We start from the raw sequence: 21,430 nt of genomic DNA, 5'->3' as shown, positions 1-21,430 counted from the left end.
ACTCCCCTAATCCCCAATCCACTCCCCTAATCCCCAATCCATTCCCCTAATCCCCAATCCACTCCCCTAATCCCCAATCCACTCCCCTAATCCCCAATCCATTCCCCTAATCCCCAATCCATTCCCCTAATCCCCAATCCATTCCCCTAATCCCCAATCCACTCCCCTAATCCCCAATCCACTCCCCTAATCCCCAATCCACTCCCCTAATCCACAATCCATTCTCCTAATCCCCAATCCACTCCCCTAATCCCCAATCCACTCCCCTAATCCCCAATCCACTCCCCTAATCCCCAATTCATTCCCCTAATCCCCCATCCACTCCCCTAATCCCCAATCCATTCCCCTAATCCCCAATCCATTCCCCTAATCCCCAATCCACTCCCCTAATCCCCAATCCATTCCCCTAATCCCCAATCCATTCCCCTAATCCCCAATCCACTCCCCTAATCCCCAATCCACTCCCCTAATCCACAATCCATTCTCCTAATCCCCAATCCACTCCCCTAATCCCCAATCCACTCCCCTAATCCACAATCCGTTCTCCTAATCCCCAATCCACTCCCCTAATACCCAATCCACTCCCCTAATCCCCAATCCATTCCCCTAATCCCCAATCCACTCCCCTAATCCCCAATCCACTCCCCTAATCCCCAATCCATTCCCCTAATCCCCAATCCATTCCCCTAATACCCAATCCACTCCCCTAATCCCCAATCCACTGCCCTAATCCCCAATCCATTCATCTAATCCCCAATCCATTCCCCTAATCCCCAATCCACTCCCCTAATCCCCAATCCATTCCCCTGATCCCAATCCACTCCCCTAATCCCCAATCCACTCCCCTAATCCCCAATCCACTCCCCTAATCTTCAATCCATTCCCCTAATCCCCAATCCACTCCCCTAATCCCCAATCCACTCCCCTGATCCCCAATCCACTCCCCTAATCCCCAATCCATTCCCCTAATCCCCAATCCACTCCCCTAATCCCCAATCCACTCCCCGAATCCCCAATCCATTCCCCTAATCCATTCCCCTAATCCCCAATCCACTCCCCTAATCCCCAATCCATTCCCCTAATCCCCAATCCACTCCCCTAATCCCCAATCCACTCCCCTAATCCCCAATCCATTCCCCTAATCCCCAATCCACTCCCCGAATCCCCAATCCACTCCCCTAATCCCCAATCCACTCCCCTAATCCCCAATCCATTCCCCTAATCCCTAATCCACTCCCCGAATCCCCAATCCATTCCCCTGATCCCAATCCACTCCCCTAATCCCCAATCCATTCCCCTGATCCCAATCCATTCCCCTAATCCCCAATCCACTCCCCTAATCCATTCCCCTAATCTCCAATCCACTCCCCTAATCCTCAATCCATTCCCCTAATCCCCAATCCACTCCCCTAATCCCCAATCAACTCCACTAATCCCCAATGCATTCCTCTAATCCCCAATCCATTCCCCTAATCCCCAATCCACTCCCCGAATCCCCAATCCAGTCCCCTAATCCCCAATCCATTCCCCTAATCCCCAATCCATTCCCCTAATCCCCAATCCACTCCCCGAATCCCCAATCCACTCCCCTAATCCCCAATCCATTCCCCTAATCCCCAATCCACTCCCCTAATCCCCAATCCACTCCCCTAATCCCCAATCCACTCCCCTAATCCCCAATCCATTCCCCTAATCCCCAATCCACTCCCCTAATCCCCAATCCACTCCCCTAATCCCCAATCCACTCCCCTAATCCCCAATCCATTCCCCTAATCCCCAATCCACTCCCCTAATCCCCAATCCACTCCCCTAATCCCCAATCCATTCCCCTAATCCACAATCCATTCTCCTAATCCCCAATCCACTCCCCTAATCCCCAATCCACTCCCCTAATCCACAATCCATTCTCCTAATCCCCAATCCACTCCCCTAATACCCAATCCACTCCCCTAATCCCCAATCCATTCCCCTAATCCCCAATCCATTCCCCTAATACCCAATCCACTCCCCTAATCCCCAATCCATTCCCCTAATCCCCAATCCATTCCCCTAATCCCCAATCCACTCCCCTAATCCCCAATCCATTCCCCTAATCCCCAATCCACTCCCCTAATCCCCAATCCATTCCCCTGATCCCAATCCACTCCCCTAATCCCCAATCCACTCCCCTAATCCCCAATCCACTCCCCTAATCCATTCCCCTAATCCCCAATCCACTCCCCTAATCCTCAAACCATTCCCCTAATCCCCAATCCACTCCCCTAATCCCCAATCCACTCCCCTGATCCCCAATCCACTCCCCTAATCCTCAATCCATTCCCCATATCCCCAATCCACTCCCCTAATCCCCAATCCATTCCCCTAATCCCCAATCCACTCCCCTAATCCATTCCCCTAATCCCCAATCCACTCCCCTAATCCTCAATCCATTCCCCTAATCCCCAACCCACTCCCCTAATCCCCAATCCACTCCCCTAATCCCCAATCCACTCCCCTAATCCCCAATCCACTCCCCTAATCCCCAATCCACTCCCCTAATCCACTCCCCTAATCCCCAATCCATTCCCCTAATCCCCAATCCACTCCCCTAATCCTCAATCCATTCCCCTAATCCATTCCCCTAATCCCCAATCCACTCCCCTAATCCCCAATCCATTCCCCTAATCCCCAATCCACTCCCCTAATCCCCAATCCATTCCCCTAATCCCCAATCCACTCCCCTAATCCCCAATCCACCCCCCTAATCCCCAATCCACTCCCCTAATCCCCAATCCACTCCCCTAATCCCCAATCTATTCCCCTAATCCCCAATCCATTCCCCTAATCCCCAATCCACTCCCCTAATCCCCAATCCACTCCCCGAATCCCCAATCCATTCCCCTAATCCATTCCCCTAATCCCCAATCCACTCCCCTAATCCCCAATCCATTCCCCTAATCCCCAATCCACTCCCCGAATCCCCAATCCACTCCCCTAATCCCCAATCCACTCCCCTAATCCCCAATCCATTCCCCTAATCCCCAATCCACTCCCCGAATCCCCAATCCACTCCCCTAATCCCCAATCCATTCCCCTAATCCCCAATCCACTCCCCGAATCCCCAATCCATTCCCCTGATCCCAATCCACTCCCCTAATCCCCAATCTATTCCCCTGATCGCAATCCATTTCCCTAATCCCCAATCCACTCCCCTAATCCATTCCCCTAATCCCCAATCCACTCCCCTAATCCTCAATCCATTCCCCTAATCCCCAATCCACTCCCCTAATCCCCAATCCACTCCCCTAATCCCCAATGCATTCCCCTAATCCCCAATTCATTCCCCTAATCCCCAATCCACTCCCCGAATCCCCAATCCATTCCCCTAATCCCCAATCCATTCCCCTAATCCCCAATCCATTCCCCGAATCCCCAATCCACTCCCCGAATCCCCAATCCACTCCCCTAATCCCCAATCCATTCCCCTAATCCCCAATCCACTCCCCTAATCCCCAATCCATTCCCCTAATCCCCAATCCACTCCCCTAATCCCCAATCCACTCCCCTAATCCATTCCCCTAATCCCCAATCCACTCCCCTAATCCTCAATCCATTCCACTAATCCCCAATCCACTCCCCTAATCCATTCCCCTAATCCCCAATCCACTCCCCTAATCCATTCCCCTAATCCCCAATCCACTCCCCGACTCCCCAATCCACTCCCCTAATCCTCAATCCATTCCCCTAATCCCCAATCCACTCCCCTAATCCATTCCCCTAATCCCCAATCCACTCCCCTAATCCATTCCCCTAATCCCCAATCCACTCCCCTAATCCCCAATCCACTCCCCGAATCCCCAATCCACTCCCCTAATCCCCAATCCATTCCCCTAATACCCAATCCACTCCCCTAATCCCCAATCCACTCCCCTAATCCCCAATCCATTCCCCTAATCCCCAATCCACTCCCCGAATCCCCAATCCACTCCCCTAATCCCCAATCCATTCCCCTAATCCCCAATCCACTCCCCGAATCCCCAATCCACTCCCCGAATCCCCAATCCACTCCCCTAATCCCCAATCCATTCCCCTAATACCCAATCCACTCCCCTAATCCCCCATCCACTCCCCTAATCCTCAATCCATTCCCCTAATCCCCAATCCACTCCCCTAATCCCCAATCCACTCCCCTAATCCCCAATCCACTCCCCTAATCCCCAATCCATTCCCCTAATCCCCAATCCATTCCCCTAATCCCCAATCCACTCCCCAAATCCCCAATCCACTCCCCTAATCCCCAATCCATTCCCCTAATCCCCAATCCACTCCCCGAATCCCCAATCCACTCCCCGAATCCCCAATCCACTCCCCTAATCCCCAATCCATTCCCCTAATACCCAATCCACTCCCCTAATCCCCCATCCACTCCCCTAATCCTCAATCCATTCCCCTAATCCCCAATCCACTCCCCTAATCCCCAATCCACTCCCCTAATCCTCAATCCATTCCCCTAATCCCCAATCCACTCCCCTAATCCCCAATCCATTCCCCTAATCCCCAATCCACTCCCCTAATCCCCAATCCATTCCCCTAATCCCCAATCCACTCCCCTAATCCCCAATCCACTCCCCTAATCCCCAATCCACTCCCCTAATCCCCAATCCACTCCCCTAATCCCCAATCCACTCCCCGAATCCCCAATCCACTCCCCTAATCCCCAATCCACTCCCCTAATCCCCAATCCATTCCCCTAATCCCCAATCCACTCCCCTAATCCCCAATCCACTCCCCTAATCCCCAATCCATTCCCCTAATCCCCAATCCACTCCCCTAATCCCCAATCCACTCCCCTAATCCCCAATCCACTCCCCTAATCCCCAATCCACTCCCCTAATCCCCAATCCACTCCACTAATCCCCAATCCACTCCCCTAATCCCCAATCCACTCCCCTAATCCCCAATCCACTCCCCTAATCCCCAATCCACTCCCCTAATCCCCAATCCATTCCCCTAATCCCCAATCCACTCCCCTAATCCCCAATCCACTCCCCTAATCCCCAATCCATTCCCCTAATCCACAATCCATTCTCCTAATCCCCAATCCACTCCCCTAATCCCCAATCCACTCCCCTAATCCACAATCCATTCTCCTAATCCCCAATCCACTCCCCTAATCCCCAATCCACTCCCCTAATCCCCAATCCACTCCCCTAATCCCCAATCCACTCCACTAATCCCCAATCCACTCCCCTAATCCCCAATCCACTCCCCGAATCCCCAATCCACTCCCCTAATCCCCAATCCACTCCCCTAATCCCCAATCCATTCCCCTAATCCCCAATCCACTCCCCTAATCCCCAATCCACTCCCCTAATCCCCAATCCACTCCCCTAATCCCCAATCCATTCCCCTAATCCCCAATCCACTCCCCTAATCCCCCATCCACTCCCCTAATCCTCAATCCATTCCCCTAATCCCCAATCCACTCCCCTAATCCCCAATCCACTCCCCTAATCCCCAATCCACTCCCCTAATCCCCAATCCATTCCCCTAATCCACAATCCATTCTCCTAATCCCCAATCCACTCCCCTAATCCCCAATCCACTCCCCTAATCCCCAATCCACTCCCCTAATCCCCAATCCACTCCCCTAATCCCCAATCCACTCCACTAATCCCCAATCCACTCCACTAATCCCCAATCCACTCCCCTAATCCCCAATCCACTCCCCGAATCCCCAATCCACTCCCCTAATCCCCAATCCACTCCCCTAATCCCCAATCCATTCCCCTAATCCCCAATCCACTCCCCTAATCCCCAATCCACTCCCCTAATCCCCAATCCATTCCCCTAATCCACAATCCATTCTCCTAATCCCCAATCCACTCCCCTAATCCCCAATCCACTCCCCTAATCCCCAATCCACTCCCCTAATCCCCAATCCACTCCCCTAATCCCCAATCCACTCCACTAATCCCCAATCCACTCCCCTAATCCCCAATCCACTCCCCTAATCCCCAATCCACTCCCCTAATCCCCAATCCATTCCCCTAATCCCCAATCCACTCCCCTAATCCCCAATCCACTCCCCTAATCCCCAATCCATTCCCCTAATCCACAATCCATTCTCCTAATCCCCAATCCACTCCCCTAATCCCCAATCCACTCCCCTAATCCACAATCCATTCTCCTAATCCCCAATCCACTCCCCTAATACCCAATCCACTCCCCTAATCCCCAATCCATTCCCCTAATCCCCAATCCATTCCCCTAATACCCAATCCACTCCCCTAATCCCCAATCCATTCCCCTAATCCCCAATCCATTCCCCTAATCCCCAATCCACTCCCCTAATCCCCAATCCATTCCCCTAATCCCCAATCCACTCCCCTAATCCCCAATCCATTCCCCTGATCCCAATCCACTCCCCTAATCCCCAATCCACTCCCCTAATCCCCAATCCACTCCCCTAATCCATTCCCCTAATCCCCAATCCACTCCCCTAATCCTCAAACCATTCCCCTAATCCCCAATCCACTCCCCTAATCCCCAATCCACTCCCCTGATCCCCAATCCACTCCCCTAATCCTCAATCCATTCCCCATATCCCCAATCCACTCCCCTAATCCCCAATCCATTCCCCTAATCCCCAATCCACTCCCCTAATCCATTCCCCTAATCCCCAATCCACTCCCCTAATCCTCAATCCATTCCCCTAATCCCCAACCCACTCCCCTAATCCCCAATCCACTCCCCTAATCCCCAATCCACTCCCCTAATCCCCAATCCACTCCCCTAATCCACTCCCCTAATCCCCAATCCATTCCCCTAATCCCCAATCCACTCCCCTAATCCTCAATCCATTCCCCTAATCCATTCCCCTAATCCCCAATCCACTCCCCTAATCCCCAATCCATTCCCCTAATCCCCAATCCACTCCCCTGATCCCCAATCCATTCCCCTAATCCCCAATCCACTCCCCTAATCCCCAATCCACCCCCCTAATCCCCAATCCACTCCCCTAATCCCCAATCCACTCCCCTAATCCCCAATCTATTCCCCTAATCCCCAATCCATTCCCCTAATCCCCAATCCACTCCCCTAATCCCCAATCCACTCCCCGAATCCCCAATCCATTCCCCTAATCCATTCCCCTAATCCCCAATCCACTCCCCTAATCCCCAATCCATTCCCCTAATCCCCAATCCACTCCCCGAATCCCCAATCCACTCCCCTAATCCCCAATCCACTCCCCTAATCCCCAATCCATTCCCCTAATCCCCAATCCACTCCCCGAATCCCCAATCCACTCCCCTAATCCCCAATCCATTCCCCTAATCCCCAATCCACTCCCCGAATCCCCAATCCATTCCCCTGATCCCAATCCACTCCCCTAATCCCCAATCTATTCCCCTGATCGCAATCCATTTCCCTAATCCCCAATCCACTCCCCTAATCCATTCCCCTAATCCCCAATCCACTCCCCTAATCCTCAATCCATTCCCCTAATCCCCAATCCACTCCCCTAATCCCCAATCCACTCCCCTAATCCCCAATGCATTCCCCTAATCCCCAATTCATTCCCCTAATCCCCAATCCACTCCCCGAATCCCCAATCCATTCCCCTAATCCCCAATCCATTCCCCTAATCCCCAATCCATTCCCCGAATCCCCAATCCACTCCCCGAATCCCCAATCCACTCCCCTAATCCCCAATCCATTCCCCTAATCCCCAATCCACTCCCCTAATCCCCAATCCATTCCCCTAATCCCCAATCCACTCCCCTAATCCCCAATCCACTCCCCTAATCCATTCCCCTAATCCCCAATCCACTCCCCTAATCCTCAATCCATTCCACTAATCCCCAATCCACTCCCCTAATCCATTCCCCTAATCCCCAATCCACTCCCCTAATCCATTCCCCTAATCCCCAATCCACTCCCCGACTCCCCAATCCACTCCCCTAATCCTCAATCCATTCCCCTAATCCCCAATCCACTCCCCTAATCCATTCCCCTAATCCCCAATCCACTCCCCTAATCCATTCCCCTAATCCCCAATCCACTCCCCTAATCCCCAATCCACTCCCCGAATCCCCAATCCACTCCCCTAATCCCCAATCCATTCCCCTAATACCCAATCCACTCCCCTAATCCCCAATCCACTCCCCTAATCCCCAATCCATTCCCCTAATCCCCAATCCACTCCCCGAATCCCCAATCCACTCCCCTAATCCCCAATCCATTCCCCTAATCCCCAATCCACTCCCCGAATCCCCAATCCACTCCCCGAATCCCCAATCCACTCCCCTAATCCCCAATCCATTCCCCTAATACCCAATCCACTCCCCTAATCCCCCATCCACTCCCCTAATCCTCAATCCACTCCCCTAATCCCCAATCCACTCCCCTAATCCCCAATCCACTCCCCTAATCCCCAATCCACTCCCCTAATCCCCAATCCATTCCCCTAATCCCCAATCCACTCCCCGAATCCCCAATCCACTCCCCTAATCCCCAATCCATTCCCCTAATCCCCAATCCACTCCCCGAATCCCCAATCCACTCCCCGAATCCCCAATCCACTCCCCTAATCCCCAATCCATTCCCCTAATACCCAATCCACTCCCCTAATCCCCCATCCACTCCCCTAATCCTCAATCCATTCCCCTAATCCCCAATCCACTCCCCTAATCCCCAATCCACTCCCCTAATCCTCAATCCATTCCCCTAATCCCCAATCCACTCCCCTAATCCCCAATCCATTCCCCTAATCCCCAATCCACTCCCCTAATCCCCAATCCATTCCCCTAATCCCCAATCCACTCCCCTAATCCCCAATCCACTCCCCTAATCCCCAATCCACTCCCCTAATCCCCAATCCACTCCACTAATCCCCAATCCACTCCCCTAATCCCCAATCCACTCCCCGAATCCCCAATCCACTCCCCTAATCCCCAATCCATTCCCCTAATCCCCAATCCATTCCCCTAATCCCCAATCTATTCCCCTAATCCCCAATCCACTCCCCTAATCCCCAATCCATTCCCCCAATCCCCAATCCATTCCCCTAATCCATTCTCATAATCCCCAATCCATTCCCCAAATCCCCAATCCATTCCCCTAATCCCCAATCAATTCCCCAAATCCCCAATCCACTCCCCGAATCCCCAATCCATTCCCCAAATCCCCAATCCACTCGCCTAATCCCCAATCCATTCCCCTAATCCCCAATCCACTCCCCTAATCCCCAATACATTCCCCTAATCCCCAATCCATTCCCCTAATCCCCAATCCACTCCCCTAATCCCCAATCCATTCCCCTAATCCCCAATCCACTCCCCTAATCCCCAATCCATTCCCCAAATCCCCAATCCACTCCCCGAATCCCCAATCCACTCCCCTAATCCCCAATCCGTTCCCCTAATCCCCAATCCACTCCCCTAATCCCCAATCCATTCCCCTAATCCCCAATCCATTCCCCTAATCCCCAATCCACTCCCCTAATCCCCAATCCACTCCCCGAATCCCCAATCCACTCCCCTAATCTCCAATCCATTCCCCTAATCCCCAATCCATTCCCCTAATCCCCAATCCACTCCCCTAATCCCCAATCCACTCCCCTAATCCCCAATCCACTCCCCTAATCCCCAATCCACTCCCCTAATCCCCTAATCCATTCCCCTAATCCCCAATCCACTCCCCTAATCTCCAATCCACTCCCCGAATTCCCAATCCACTCCCCTAATCCCCAATCCACTCCCCGAATCCCCAATCCACTCCCCTAATCCCCAATCCATTCCCCTAATCCCCAATCTATTCCCCTAATCCCCAATCCATTCCCCCAATCCCCAATCCATTCCCCTAATCCATTCCCATAATCCCCAATCCATTCCCCAAATCCCCAATCCACTCCCCAAATGTCCAATCCATTCCCCTAATCCCCAATCCACTCCCCAAATGTCCAATCCATTCCCCTAATCCCCAATCCACTCCGCCAATCTCCAATCCATTCCTTTAATCCCCAATCCATTCCCCTAATTCCCATCCATTCCCCAATCCCCAATCCATTCCCTATTCCTGGCCCTGGTTTCTGCTGCATTGCCCTGGTCCATGTGGAGGAATCCACAATCCCTTCCTGGAGGGGGGTTGTGGTGACTCACCTGTCATTTGCCAAGCCCAAATTTTGATCCAGGTTATAGGAAATCATCCAGAACAGGTCAATGAAATCCAGGAAGTGTCGTGGACTAATGAGCGGCAGTGTGGGAGCCACGTGGTCAGCATACTTCATCGCCGATTGGTGAATTAAAGCCATGACTTTGGTGATTTCTGGGATTATCTGCCAAAGCTGAGCAATTGCTTGGCCTAGCGAGAGGGGAAAGAAAAGTGATAAAGTTACAGCGACTGTTACAGCGCTCAGGAAACACACAACCCTGCAACATAGCTGGAACATCAGCTCCTCACAATCAGCAACACACATTTCATCTTTCACAATTCCTAACCTCAAGCAAATTAAATATTTATTGCCTGCAGCAGTGGAGTTAATGTGCGGACCGCCGATGCCAGCATTGCAATAAACGGGATGTAGTTTGAAGGATAAACATTCGGCCTTAGACACGGGGGGAACAACCCCTCAAATACGTGGGATCACTTACGGCAGAGAAATTAGACAGTCTCAGCTTCAGGTCACATCTTCAAATCCAGTAACCCAGCACTCCCTCAGTACCGACCCTCTGACAGTGCGGCACTCCCTCAGTACTGACCCTCTGACAGTGCAGCAGTCCCTCAGTACTGACCCTCTGACAGTGCAGCACTCCCTCAGTACTGACCCTCTGACAGTGCAGCACTCCCTCAGTACTGACCCTCTGACAGTGCAGCACTCCCTCAGTACTGACCCTCTGACAGTGCGGCACTCCCTCAGTACTGACCCTCTGACAGTGCGGCACTCCCTCAGTACCGACCCTCTGACAGTGCGGCACTCCCTCAGTACCGACCCTCTGACAGTGCGGCACTCCCTCAGTACCGACCCTCTGACAGTGCGGCACTCCCTCAGTGCTGACCCTCTGACAGTGCAGCATTCCCTTAGTACTGACCTTCTGACAGTGCGGCACTCCCTCAGTACTGACCCTCTGACAGTGCAGCACTCCCTCAGTACTGACCCTCTGACAGTGCAGCACTCCCTCAGTACTGACCCTCTGACAGTGCAGCACTCCCTCAGTACTGACGTTCTGACAGTGCAGCACTCCCTCAGTACTGACGTTCTGACAGTGCAGCACTCCCTCAGTACTGACCCTCTGACAGTGCAGCACTCCCTCAGTACTGACCCTCTGACAGTGCAGCACTCCCTCAGTACTGACGTTCTGACAGTGCAGCACTCCCTCAGTACTGACCCTCTGACAGTGCAGCACTCCCTCAGTACTGACCCTCTGACAGTGCAGCACTCCCTCAGTACTGACGTTCTGACAGTGCAGCACTCCCTCAGTACTGACCCTCTGACAGTGCAGCACCCTCTGACAGTGCAGCACTCCCTCAGTACTGACCCTCTGACAGTGCAGCACTCCCTCAGTACTGACGTTCTGACAGTGCAGCACTCCCTCAGTACTGACCCTCTGACAGTGCAGCACTCCCTCAGTACTGACCCTCTGACAGTGCAGCACTCCCTCAGTACTGACCCTCTGACAGTGCAGCACTCCCTCAGTACTGACCCTCTGACAGTGCGGCACTCCCTCAGTACTGACCCTCTGACAGTGCGCACTCCCTCAGTACTGACCCTCTGACAGTGCGGCACTCCCTCAGTACTGACCCTCTGACAGTGCGGCACTCCCTCAGTACCGACCCTCTGACAGTGCGGCACTCCCTCAGTGCTGACCCTCTGACAGTGCTGCATTCCCTCAGTACTGACCTTCTGACAGTGCGGCACTCCCTCAGTACTGACCCTCTGACAGTGCAGCACTCCCTCAGTACTGACCCTCTGACAGTGCAGCACTCCCTCAGTACTGACCCTCTGACAGTGCAGCACTCCCTCAGTACTGACGTTCTGACAGTGCAGCACTCCCTCAGTACTGACCCTCTGACAGTGCAGCACTCCCTCAGTACTGACCCTCTGACAGTGCAGCACTCCATCAGTACTGACGTTCTGACAGTGCAGCACTCCCTCAGTACTGACCCTCTGACAGTGCGGCACTCCCTCAGTACTGACCCTCTGACAGTGCGGCACTCCCTCAGTACTGACCCTCTGACAGTGCGGCACTCCCTCAGTACTGACCCTCTGACAGTGCGGCACTCCCTCAGTACCGACCCTCTGACAGTGCGGCACTCCCTCAGTGCTGACCCTCTGACAGTGCTGCATTCCCTCAGTACTGACCTTCTGACAGTGCGGCACTCCCTCAGTACTGACCCTCTGACAGTGCAGCACTCCCTCAGTACTGACCCTCTGACAGTGCAGCACTCCCTCAGTACTGACCCTCTGACAGTGCAGCTCTCCCTCAGTACTAACCCTCTGACAGTGCAGCACTCCCTCAGTACTGACGTTCTGACAGTGCAGCACTCCCTCAGTACTGACCCTCTGACAGTGCAGCACTCCCTCAGTACTGACCCTCTGACAGTGCAGCACTCCCTCAGTACTGACGTTCTGACAGTGCAGCACTCCCTCAGTACTGACCCTCTGACAGTGCAGCACTCCCTCAGTACTGACCCTCTGACAGTGCAGCATTCCCTCAGTACTGACCCTCTGACAGTGCAGCACTCCCTCAGTACTGACCCTCTGACAGTGCAGCACTCCCTCAGTACTGACCCTCTGACAGTGCAGCACTCCCTCAGTACTGACCCTCTGACAGTGCAGCACTCCCTCAGTACTGACGTTCTGACAGTGCAGCACTCCCTCAGTACTGACCCTCTGACAGTGCGGCACTCCCTCAGTACCGACCCTCTGACAGTGCGGCACTCCCTCAGTGCTGACCCTCTGACAGTGCAGCATTCCCTCAGTACTGACCTTCTGACAGTGCGGCACTCCCTCAGTACTGACCCTCTGACAGTGCAGCACTCCCTCAGTACTGACCCTCTGACAGTGCAGCACTCCCTCAGTACTGACCCTCTGACAGTGCAGCACTCCCTCAGTACTGACCCTCTGACAGTGCAGCACTCCCTCAGTACTGACCCTCTGACAGTGCAGCACTCCCTCAGTACTGACTCTCTGACAGTGCGTTGCTCCCTCAGTACTGACCCTTCAGTTAGTCGCATTCCTGAAACAGGGGTCAGCTGAGTTGCACTTAACGTTAGTGTCATAATATACACCAGTATATCATGGTGCAGACACACACACTGATGGACACACAGTGGGACCAATCAACACACACAACACCGCAGCCAATCACCAGTTAGAGCACACTCACTATAAAGGCATCAGAGTTCCCGCTCATTTGGGATGCAGCCTCTTAGAAGGACAGAGCTCACAGCTTACAGCACAGATCTTCCCCATGTGCTGAGTGCATAGACTGGTTAGGACAGGCATAGGTCTTTAGTTTAATCTAACATCGTGTTAACCCACAGTGAAAGTATGTTCAACACTTTCTAACTTAATAAAATAGTGTTGCACTATTTTAAGTGTTGGTGGCCTGTCTGTGTTCCACGGATCCAGAGCACCCAACACAACAGTTGGCTCTGGAAGGTTAATTGTGTAACAGTTACATACCAGTTCCAAAGCATTGTAATTTGAAAACTCTGAAAGCAGAGCTCTCTAAGTGCTGGTTTGTCTGCACTGTGAGTGCTGGATGGCTGAGTGGGTGTCTTTTTGGAGTTGGGTGGAAACAGGGAGTTAGGTGAAGCTGGGAGAAGAGGCAACAAGGGAGAGAGCTGATTGGTCAATAGTGGGTAAGGTTGGTGAGTCTTCACAACTTCTATTCCATTTTGGTTTGAAAGTCCGTTTTGTGGTTCATAACCTGTAAGGGCTGTAATTGGGGGCTGTTTAGCACAGGGCTAAATCGCTGGCTTTGAAAGCAGACCAAGGCAGGCCAGCAGCACGGTTCAATTCCCGTAACAGCCTCCCCGAACAGGCGCCGGAATGTGGCGACTAGGGGCTTTTCACAGTAACTTCATTTGAAGCCTACTTGTGACAATAAGCGATTTTCATTTCATAAGGAAAGAAGGGTCAAGAGAAATGGATATAATCTGATATTAAGCATCTTTGAAAGGGTTAATTTAAAGAGTTACGTCATGGCAGGAGATCTCAAAGCCTTGGTTGCTCCTCTTCCACATGTGGGAGTCTGGGAACCTTTGCACGGGGCCAGTATGTGTGCAGGAAGCGTCTCCAGCTACAGCTCCTGGAAGCCCGGTTTTCGGAGCTGGAACGGCAGCTGGGGACTCTGTGGGGCATCCGAGGATTCCTGCACTGCCTGCCTCGCTCTCTTGCTCTGTCTGGTGGTCACCCATTCCCTTCCTGCTGTGGAGTCTGAGCCTGCGGTGTGACCACCTCTCTATACCTGCTATCCATGATGCGCGGTTGTTTGAAGGCAAATAGTGGGGGTGTGGGGATGACCTTGGCAAGATTTTCATCTTCATCGATGACATGTTGAAGGCTGCGAAGAAGATGTTACTGCACCGACCTCCTCAGAAGACAAACACGGTACACAACTGACAGAGTGTAGCGCACAAAGACTCCGAGAGACGAATAGAGTGAAGTCGATGAGGCTTTATTAAGCGTGACTGTTCCCCCGCAGTTCAGTAGTAGACTGGCCTGCGGGGGAGGACGCCTGGTTCTTATACTCCGCCTTCAGGGCGGAGCTAGACGTCAACGGCCAACCAGGACCCGGGATCTGTCAGCCAATGACATCACGGCTTCACAGTCCCACATGACCCCTAATGCATACTACCACATTCACCCCTTGTTAAAAATGAACCCGGCGAGGTGATGCTTCGCATGGTGGTAAGGGTTTACAAGGCTGGTCCTGGGAGGAAAACTTTCGCATGTTATTACAGTATGTACAAGGTTTTTTGTTTCGAACTATTTACAGTAATCGTCAGGAGAAAAAGACAAAATGTTCTCGTTAAAAGTCCACATATTGTAGTGTTAGATCAACGCCACGAGTCGGTCGGGCGGTCTGGTCTTCCGTGTCGATCGCCTCGGCCCCGGTGGTGGTGGTGGTGCTTGTTCCAGTGTTGTCGTCTCCGGGAGCCTTACGGTTTCAGCTTGGGCTTCACTCCTGGTCGGGCCTGGGAGGAGGACCGATCCTCCTGGGAAGGGGGCGGGTGCGGCGGTGGCAGGGAGGGGGTGATTGGTGTCGGGGGGGGGGGGTGTTTGTTGCCGGCGGGCGCCAGATCTCGCAGGGAGAACGTGTCCTGTCGGCCGTCGGGGTACTCCACGTAAGCGTACTGCGGGTTCGCGTGGAGGAGGTGAACCCTTTTGACCAACGGGTCCGACTTGTGCGCCCGCACATGTTTTCGGAGCAAGATGGGTCCTGGGGCCGCCAGCCAGGTCGGCAGCGACGTTCCAGAGGAGGACTTCCTGGGGAAGACAAGGAGGCGCTCATGGGGCGTTTGGTTAGTGCTAGTACACAGTAGTGACCGGATGGAGTGGAGGGCGTCCGGGAGGACCTCCTGCCACCGTGAAACTGAAACTGGGAGGTCCCTGGACCGTAGGGCCAGTAGGACGGTCTTCCAGACCGTGCCGTTCTCCCTCTCTACTTGCCCGTTCCCCCGGGGGTTGTAGCTGGTCGTCCTGCTCGAGGCTATACCGTTGCTGAGCAGGAACTGGCGCAGCTCGTCACTCATGAAGGAGGATCACCTGTCGCTGTGGATGTATGCGGGGCAACCGAACAGTGTGAATATGGTGTTCAGGGCTTTAATGACTGTGGCCGCGGTCATGTCAGGGCAGGGGATGGCGAATGGGAAGCGGGGGTACTCGTCCACCACATTAAGGAAGTATGTGTTGCGGTCGGTGGAGGGGAGGGGTCCTTTGAAATCCAGACTAAGGCGTTCAAAGGGGTGGGAAGCCTTAATCAGGTGCGTACCATCCGGCCTGAAAAAATGCGGTTTGCACTCTGCGCAGATGTGGCAGTTCCTTGTGACTGTACGGACCTCCTCCAAAGAGTATGGGAGGTTGCAGGACTTAATAAAGTGGTAGAACCGAGTGACCCCCGGGTGGCAGAGGTCCTCGTGGAGGGTTTGGAGGCGGTTAATTTGTGCGTTGGCACATGTGCCGCGGGATAGGGCATCGGACGGCTCATTCAGCTTTCCGGGACGATAGAAGATCTCGTAGTTGAAGGTGGAGAGCTCGATCCTCCACCTTAAGATCTTGTCGTTTTTGATTTTGCCCCGCTGTGCATTATCGAACATGAAGGCTACCGACCGTTGGTCCGTGAGGAGAGTGAATCTCCTGCCGGCCAGGTAATGCCTCCAATGTCGCACAGCTTCCACTATGGCTTGGGCTTCCTTTTCCACTGAGGAGTGGCGGATTTCTGAAGCGTGGAGGGTTCGGGAGAAAAAGGCCACGGGTCTGCCCGCTTGGTTAAGGGTGGCCGCTAGAGCTACGTCGGAGGTGTCGCTCTCGATCTGGAAGGGGAGGGACTCGTCGATGGCGCGCATCGTGGCCTTTGCGATATCTGCTTTGATGCAGCTGAAGGCCTGGCAAGCCTCTGTCGACAGAGGGAAGGTCGTGGTCTGTATTAGGGGGCGGGCCTTGTCTGCATACTGGGGGACCCACTGGGCGTAGTATGAAAAGAACCCCAGGCAGCGTTTTAGGGCTTTTGAGCAGTGCGGGAGGGGAAATTCCATGAGGGGGCGCATACGTTCGGGGTCGGGGCCTATTATCCCATTGCGCACTACGTAGCCCAGGATGGCTAGCCGGTTGGTGCTAAAAACGCACTTGTCCTCGTTGTACGTGAGGTTCAAGGCTTTAGCGGTCTGGAGGAATTTTTGGAGGTTGGCGTCGTGGTCCTGCTGATCGTGGCCGCAGATGGTTACGTTGTCGAGATACGGGAACGTGGCCTGCAACCCGTGTTGATCAACCATTCGGTCCATCTCTCGTTGGAAGACCGAGACCCCGTTTGTGACGCCAAATGGGACCCTTAGGAAGTGGTATAATCGCCCGTCTGCCTCGAAGGCTGTGTACTTGCGGTCACTTAGGCGGATGGGGAGCTGATGGTAGGCGGACTTGAGGTCCACGGTGGAGAAGACCTTACATTGGGCAATCCGATTGACCATGTCGGATATGCGGGGGAGAGGGTACGCGTCTAGTTGTGTGTACCTGTTGATGGTCTGGCTATAGTCTATGACCATCCTTTGCTTCTCCCCTGTCTTTACTACTACCACCTGTGCTCTCCAGGGACTATTGTTGGCCTGGATTATGCCTTCCTTCAGTAGCCGCTGGACTTCGGACCGAATGAAGGTCCGGTCCTGGGCGCTGTACCGTCTGCTCCTAGTGGCGACGGGTTTGCAATCCGGGGTGAGGTTTGCAAACAAGGATGGGGGTTGAACCTTGAGGGTTGCGAGGCCGCAGATAGTGAGTGGGGGGTATTGGGCCGCCGAATTTGAAGGTTAGGCTCTGTAGATTGCACTGGAAGTCTAATCCCAGTAATGTGGGGGCGCAGAGTTGGGGAAGGACGTAGAGCCTGTAGTTTTTGAACTCCCTCCCTTGCACCGTTAGGGTAACTATGCAGAAGCCTTTGATCTGTACGGAGTGGGATCCTGCAGCTAGGGAAATCTTTTGTGCGCTGGGACGGATGGTCAAAGAACAGCGTCTTACTGTGTCGGGGTGGATGAAGCTTTCTGTGCTCCTGGAGTCGACCAGACATGGTGTCTCGTGCCCGTTTATCAGCACCGTTGTCGTCGTCGTCTGGAGTGTCCGGGGCCGTGCTTGGTCCAGCGTCATTGAAGCCAGACGTGGTCGTAATGGTTGAGCGTCTTCTTCGAACCCCGTGGAGCCGTCGACACCGGGGTCCGTTGTTGCCGTCCAAGATGGCGTCGGGGGTGAACAAGATGGCTGCCCCCATGCATCGCACATGGCTGGGGGGTCACAAGATGGCGGCTGGGGTGGACAAAATGGCCGCCCCCATGCGTCGCACAGGTCTGGGGTGGTCCAAGATGGCGGCGCCCCTCCTCCCCTCGTGGTGGCCGGGACCCAAAATGGCGGCGCCTGCGGGTCGCACATGGGGGTTGGGGAGCGTTAGGAACATGCAGGACTCCCTGTTCTCTGGGGACAGCGGTGACCGGGACCCAAAGTGGTAGTGCCGGCGGGTCATACATGGGGCGCGGGGGGGGGGGGGGGGGGGGGGGGGTTGGGGAGCGTTAGAGACGCGCAGAACTCCCTCTTCTCCGGGGAGAGCGGTGGTCGGGACCCAAAGTGGTTGCGCCTGCGGGTCGTACATGGGGCGCTGGGGGGGGTTGGGGAGCGTAAAAGGCGTGTAGGGCTCCCCGTTCTCCTGGGACAGCGGCGACCTCCCGGGACCGGCACACAGCCGCGAAATGGCCCTTTTCCCTGCAGCTCTTACAGATCGCTGCGCGGGCCGGGCAGCGCTGCCGGGGGTGTTTCGCCTGGCTGCAGAAATAGCAGCGGGCTCCCCCGGTGCGACTTGGTGTTTGAACCGCGCAAGCCTGTGGGGTGTCCGGGGGGGGGTGGGTTTGTCGCGACGGGTGCGTACGGAGCCCAATGGGCTGCCGCGCGGTCGGGCCGTAGGCGCGGGCGTTTCGCGCGGCCACGTCCAGGGAGGCTGCTAGGGCCCGTGCCTCTGAGAGTCCTAGCGACTCTTTTTCTAAAAGTCTTTGGCGGATTTGGGAGGAGTTCATACCTGCCACAAAAGCATCGCGCATTAACATGTCCGTGTGTTCATTTACGTTCACCGGCGGGCAGCTGCAGGCCCGTCCCAAAATTAGTAGCGCGGCGTAGAATTCATCTATCGTTTCTCCGGGACTTTGCCGTCTCGTTGCGAGTTGATAGCGAGCGTAGATCTGGTTTACTGGGCGAACATAGAGACTTTTTAGTGCTGCGAACGCCGTCTGTAAATCCTCTGCGTCTTCGATGAGAGGGAAAATTTCCGGGCTTACCCTCGAGTGCAGGACCTGTAGTTTTTGGTCTTCTGTGACCCGGCCGGGGCCGTTCTGAGGTAGGCCTCGAAACAAGTCTGCCAGTGCTTGAAAGCTGCTGCTGCGTTCACTGCGTGGGGGCTGATCCTCAGGCATTCCGGGATGATCCTGAGCTCCATAGTCCTTTAGTCACGCTTAATAAATTGTAGTGCACAAAGACTCCGAGAGACGAATAGAGTGAAGTCGATGAGGCTTTATTAAGCGTGACTGTTCCCCCGCAGTTCAGTAGTAGACTGGCCTGCGGGGGAGGACTCCTGGTTCTTATACTCCGCCTTCAGGGCGGAGCTAGAGGTCAACGGCCAACCAGGACCCGGGATCTGTCAGCCAATGACATCACGGCTTCACAGTCCCACATGACCCTTAATGCATACTACCACACAGAGTGCCCTTCGTCGTCCAGTATTTCCCTGGAGCGGAGAAACTACGACATCATCTTCGCAGCATTCAACACGTCATCGATGAAGATGAACATCTTGCCAAAGTCATCCCCACACCCCCACTACTTGCCTTCAAACAACCGCGCAACCTCAAACAAACCATTGTTTGCAGCAAACTACCCAGCCTTCAGAACAGTGACCACGACACCACACAACCCTGCCATGGCAATCTCTGCAAGACGTGCCAGATCATCGACATGGATACCACCATTACCCGTGAGAACACCACCCACCAGGTACGCGGTACATACTAGTGCGACTCGGCCAACTTTGGCTACCTCATACGCTGCAGGAAAGGATGTCCCGAAGCGTGGTACGTTGACGAGACCATGCAGACGTTGCGACAACGGATGAACGGACATCGCGCGACAATCGCCAGGCAGGAATGTTCCCTTCCAGTCGGGGAACACTTCAGCAGTCAAGGGCATTCAGCCTCTGATCTCCGGGTAAGCGTTCTCCAAGGAGGCCTTCAGGACGCGCGACAACGCAGAATCGCCGAGCAGAAATTAATAGCCAAATTCCGCACACATGAGTGCGGCCTCAACCGGGACCTTGAATTCATGTTGCATTACATTCATCCCCCACCATCTGGCCTGGGCTTGCGGAATCCTACCAGCTGTCCTGGCTTGAGACAATTGACACCTCTTTAACCTGGATCTGTAAAGACTTAATTACCTGCAAATGCTCGCATTCAAAGTATCGTCTTGCATCTTTGACTTTGTCTATATATATGTTTCTGGAACCTACCTCTTCATTCACCTGAGGAAGGAGTAGTGCTCTGAAAGCTAGTGATTTGAAACAAACTTGTTGGACTTTAACCTGGTGTTGTAAGACTTCTTACTGTGCCCACTCCAGTCCAATACCGGCATCTCCACATCAAGGACTTTATAGCGGAACATTTAGAAAGCAGTGGCAGGATCAGTCAGAGTCAGCATGGATTTATGAAGGGAAAATCATGCTTGTCAAATTTGAAGAGGTAACCAGTACAGTCGACAAGGGGGAGCTAGTCGATGTGGTATATTTGGACTTTCAGAAGGCGTTTGACAAAGTCCCGCATAAGAGATTATTGTGCAAAATTATGCGCATGGGATTGGGGGAAATGTATTGAGGTGGTTAGAAAACTGGTTGGCGGACTTCCGGGTGCGGCGATGACCAGCTAAGTTGCACGTTTCGGCAGCTCCCGGTGGAACGGACTTTTGGGCTCTTGATAGGAGCCCCAACGGCAATTTTAACGGCTAAAAACACCGTGCGGTAAACCAGAAGGGAATTCCCCCTGGACACGGATGGAAAAAGGAGAGGAAAGTGGCCGGATTGCAGCGGATCCTTTGGAACAGCAGCAAGGAAGGCAAGCAAAAACCAAGATGGCGTCGGAAGGTGGCAGTTTCATATGGGGCCCTGAACAACAAGAGTTTTTGAAATGCTGCGTGGAAGAGATAAAAAAGGAAATGAAGAAAGAACTGTTGGCCCCGATATTACAGGCGATCGAAGGGCTAAAGGAGGAACAAAAGACCCAGGAGCAGGAGCTTCGGGTCGTGAAGGCGAAGGCAGCCGAGAATGAGGACGATATACAGGGCCTGGTGGTGAAGACGGAGATACAGGAGGCACATCAGAAACGATGTGTGGAGAGGTTGGAGGCACTGGAAAACAACGCAAGGAGGAACAACCTGAGGATTCTTGGTCTCCCTGAAGGTGTGGAGGGGGCGGACGTCGGGGCATATGTGAGCACGATGCTGCACTCGTTAATGGGAGCGGAGGCCCCGACGGGTCCGTTGGAGGCGGAGGGAGCGTACCGAGTTATGGCGCGAGGACCGAGAGCAGGAGAAACTCCCAGAGCCATAGTGGTGAGATTCCTCCGTTTTAAGGATAGAGAAATGGTCCTTAGATGGGCGAAGAAAACTCGGTGCAGTAAATGGGAGAACGCGGTGATCCGCGTTTATCAA

The 21,430-nt window shown here is 53.9% G+C and overlaps 1 protein-coding gene across 1 annotated transcript in view; it reads right to left on the bottom strand.

Annotated features, from left to right (window-relative positions):
• The window catches only part of LOC140391348 (dynein heavy chain domain-containing protein 1-like), a 479,751-nt gene that overhangs the window by 274,844 nt on the left and 183,477 nt on the right, over positions 1-21,430 (bottom strand). The window contains exon 7 of the mRNA XM_072475926.1: positions 10,143-10,344. Within this exon, the coding sequence (XP_072332027.1) occupies positions 10,143-10,344 (202 nt within the window). The remainder of the gene's footprint in view (positions 1-10,142; positions 10,345-21,430) is intronic.

Source organism: Scyliorhinus torazame, chromosome 15, assembly GCF_047496885.1.
Source record: "Scyliorhinus torazame isolate Kashiwa2021f chromosome 15, sScyTor2.1, whole genome shotgun sequence".
Classification (NCBI taxonomy): Eukaryota; Metazoa; Chordata; class Chondrichthyes; order Carcharhiniformes; family Scyliorhinidae; genus Scyliorhinus; species Scyliorhinus torazame.
This window is presented reverse-complemented; position numbering and strand designations above follow the sequence as displayed.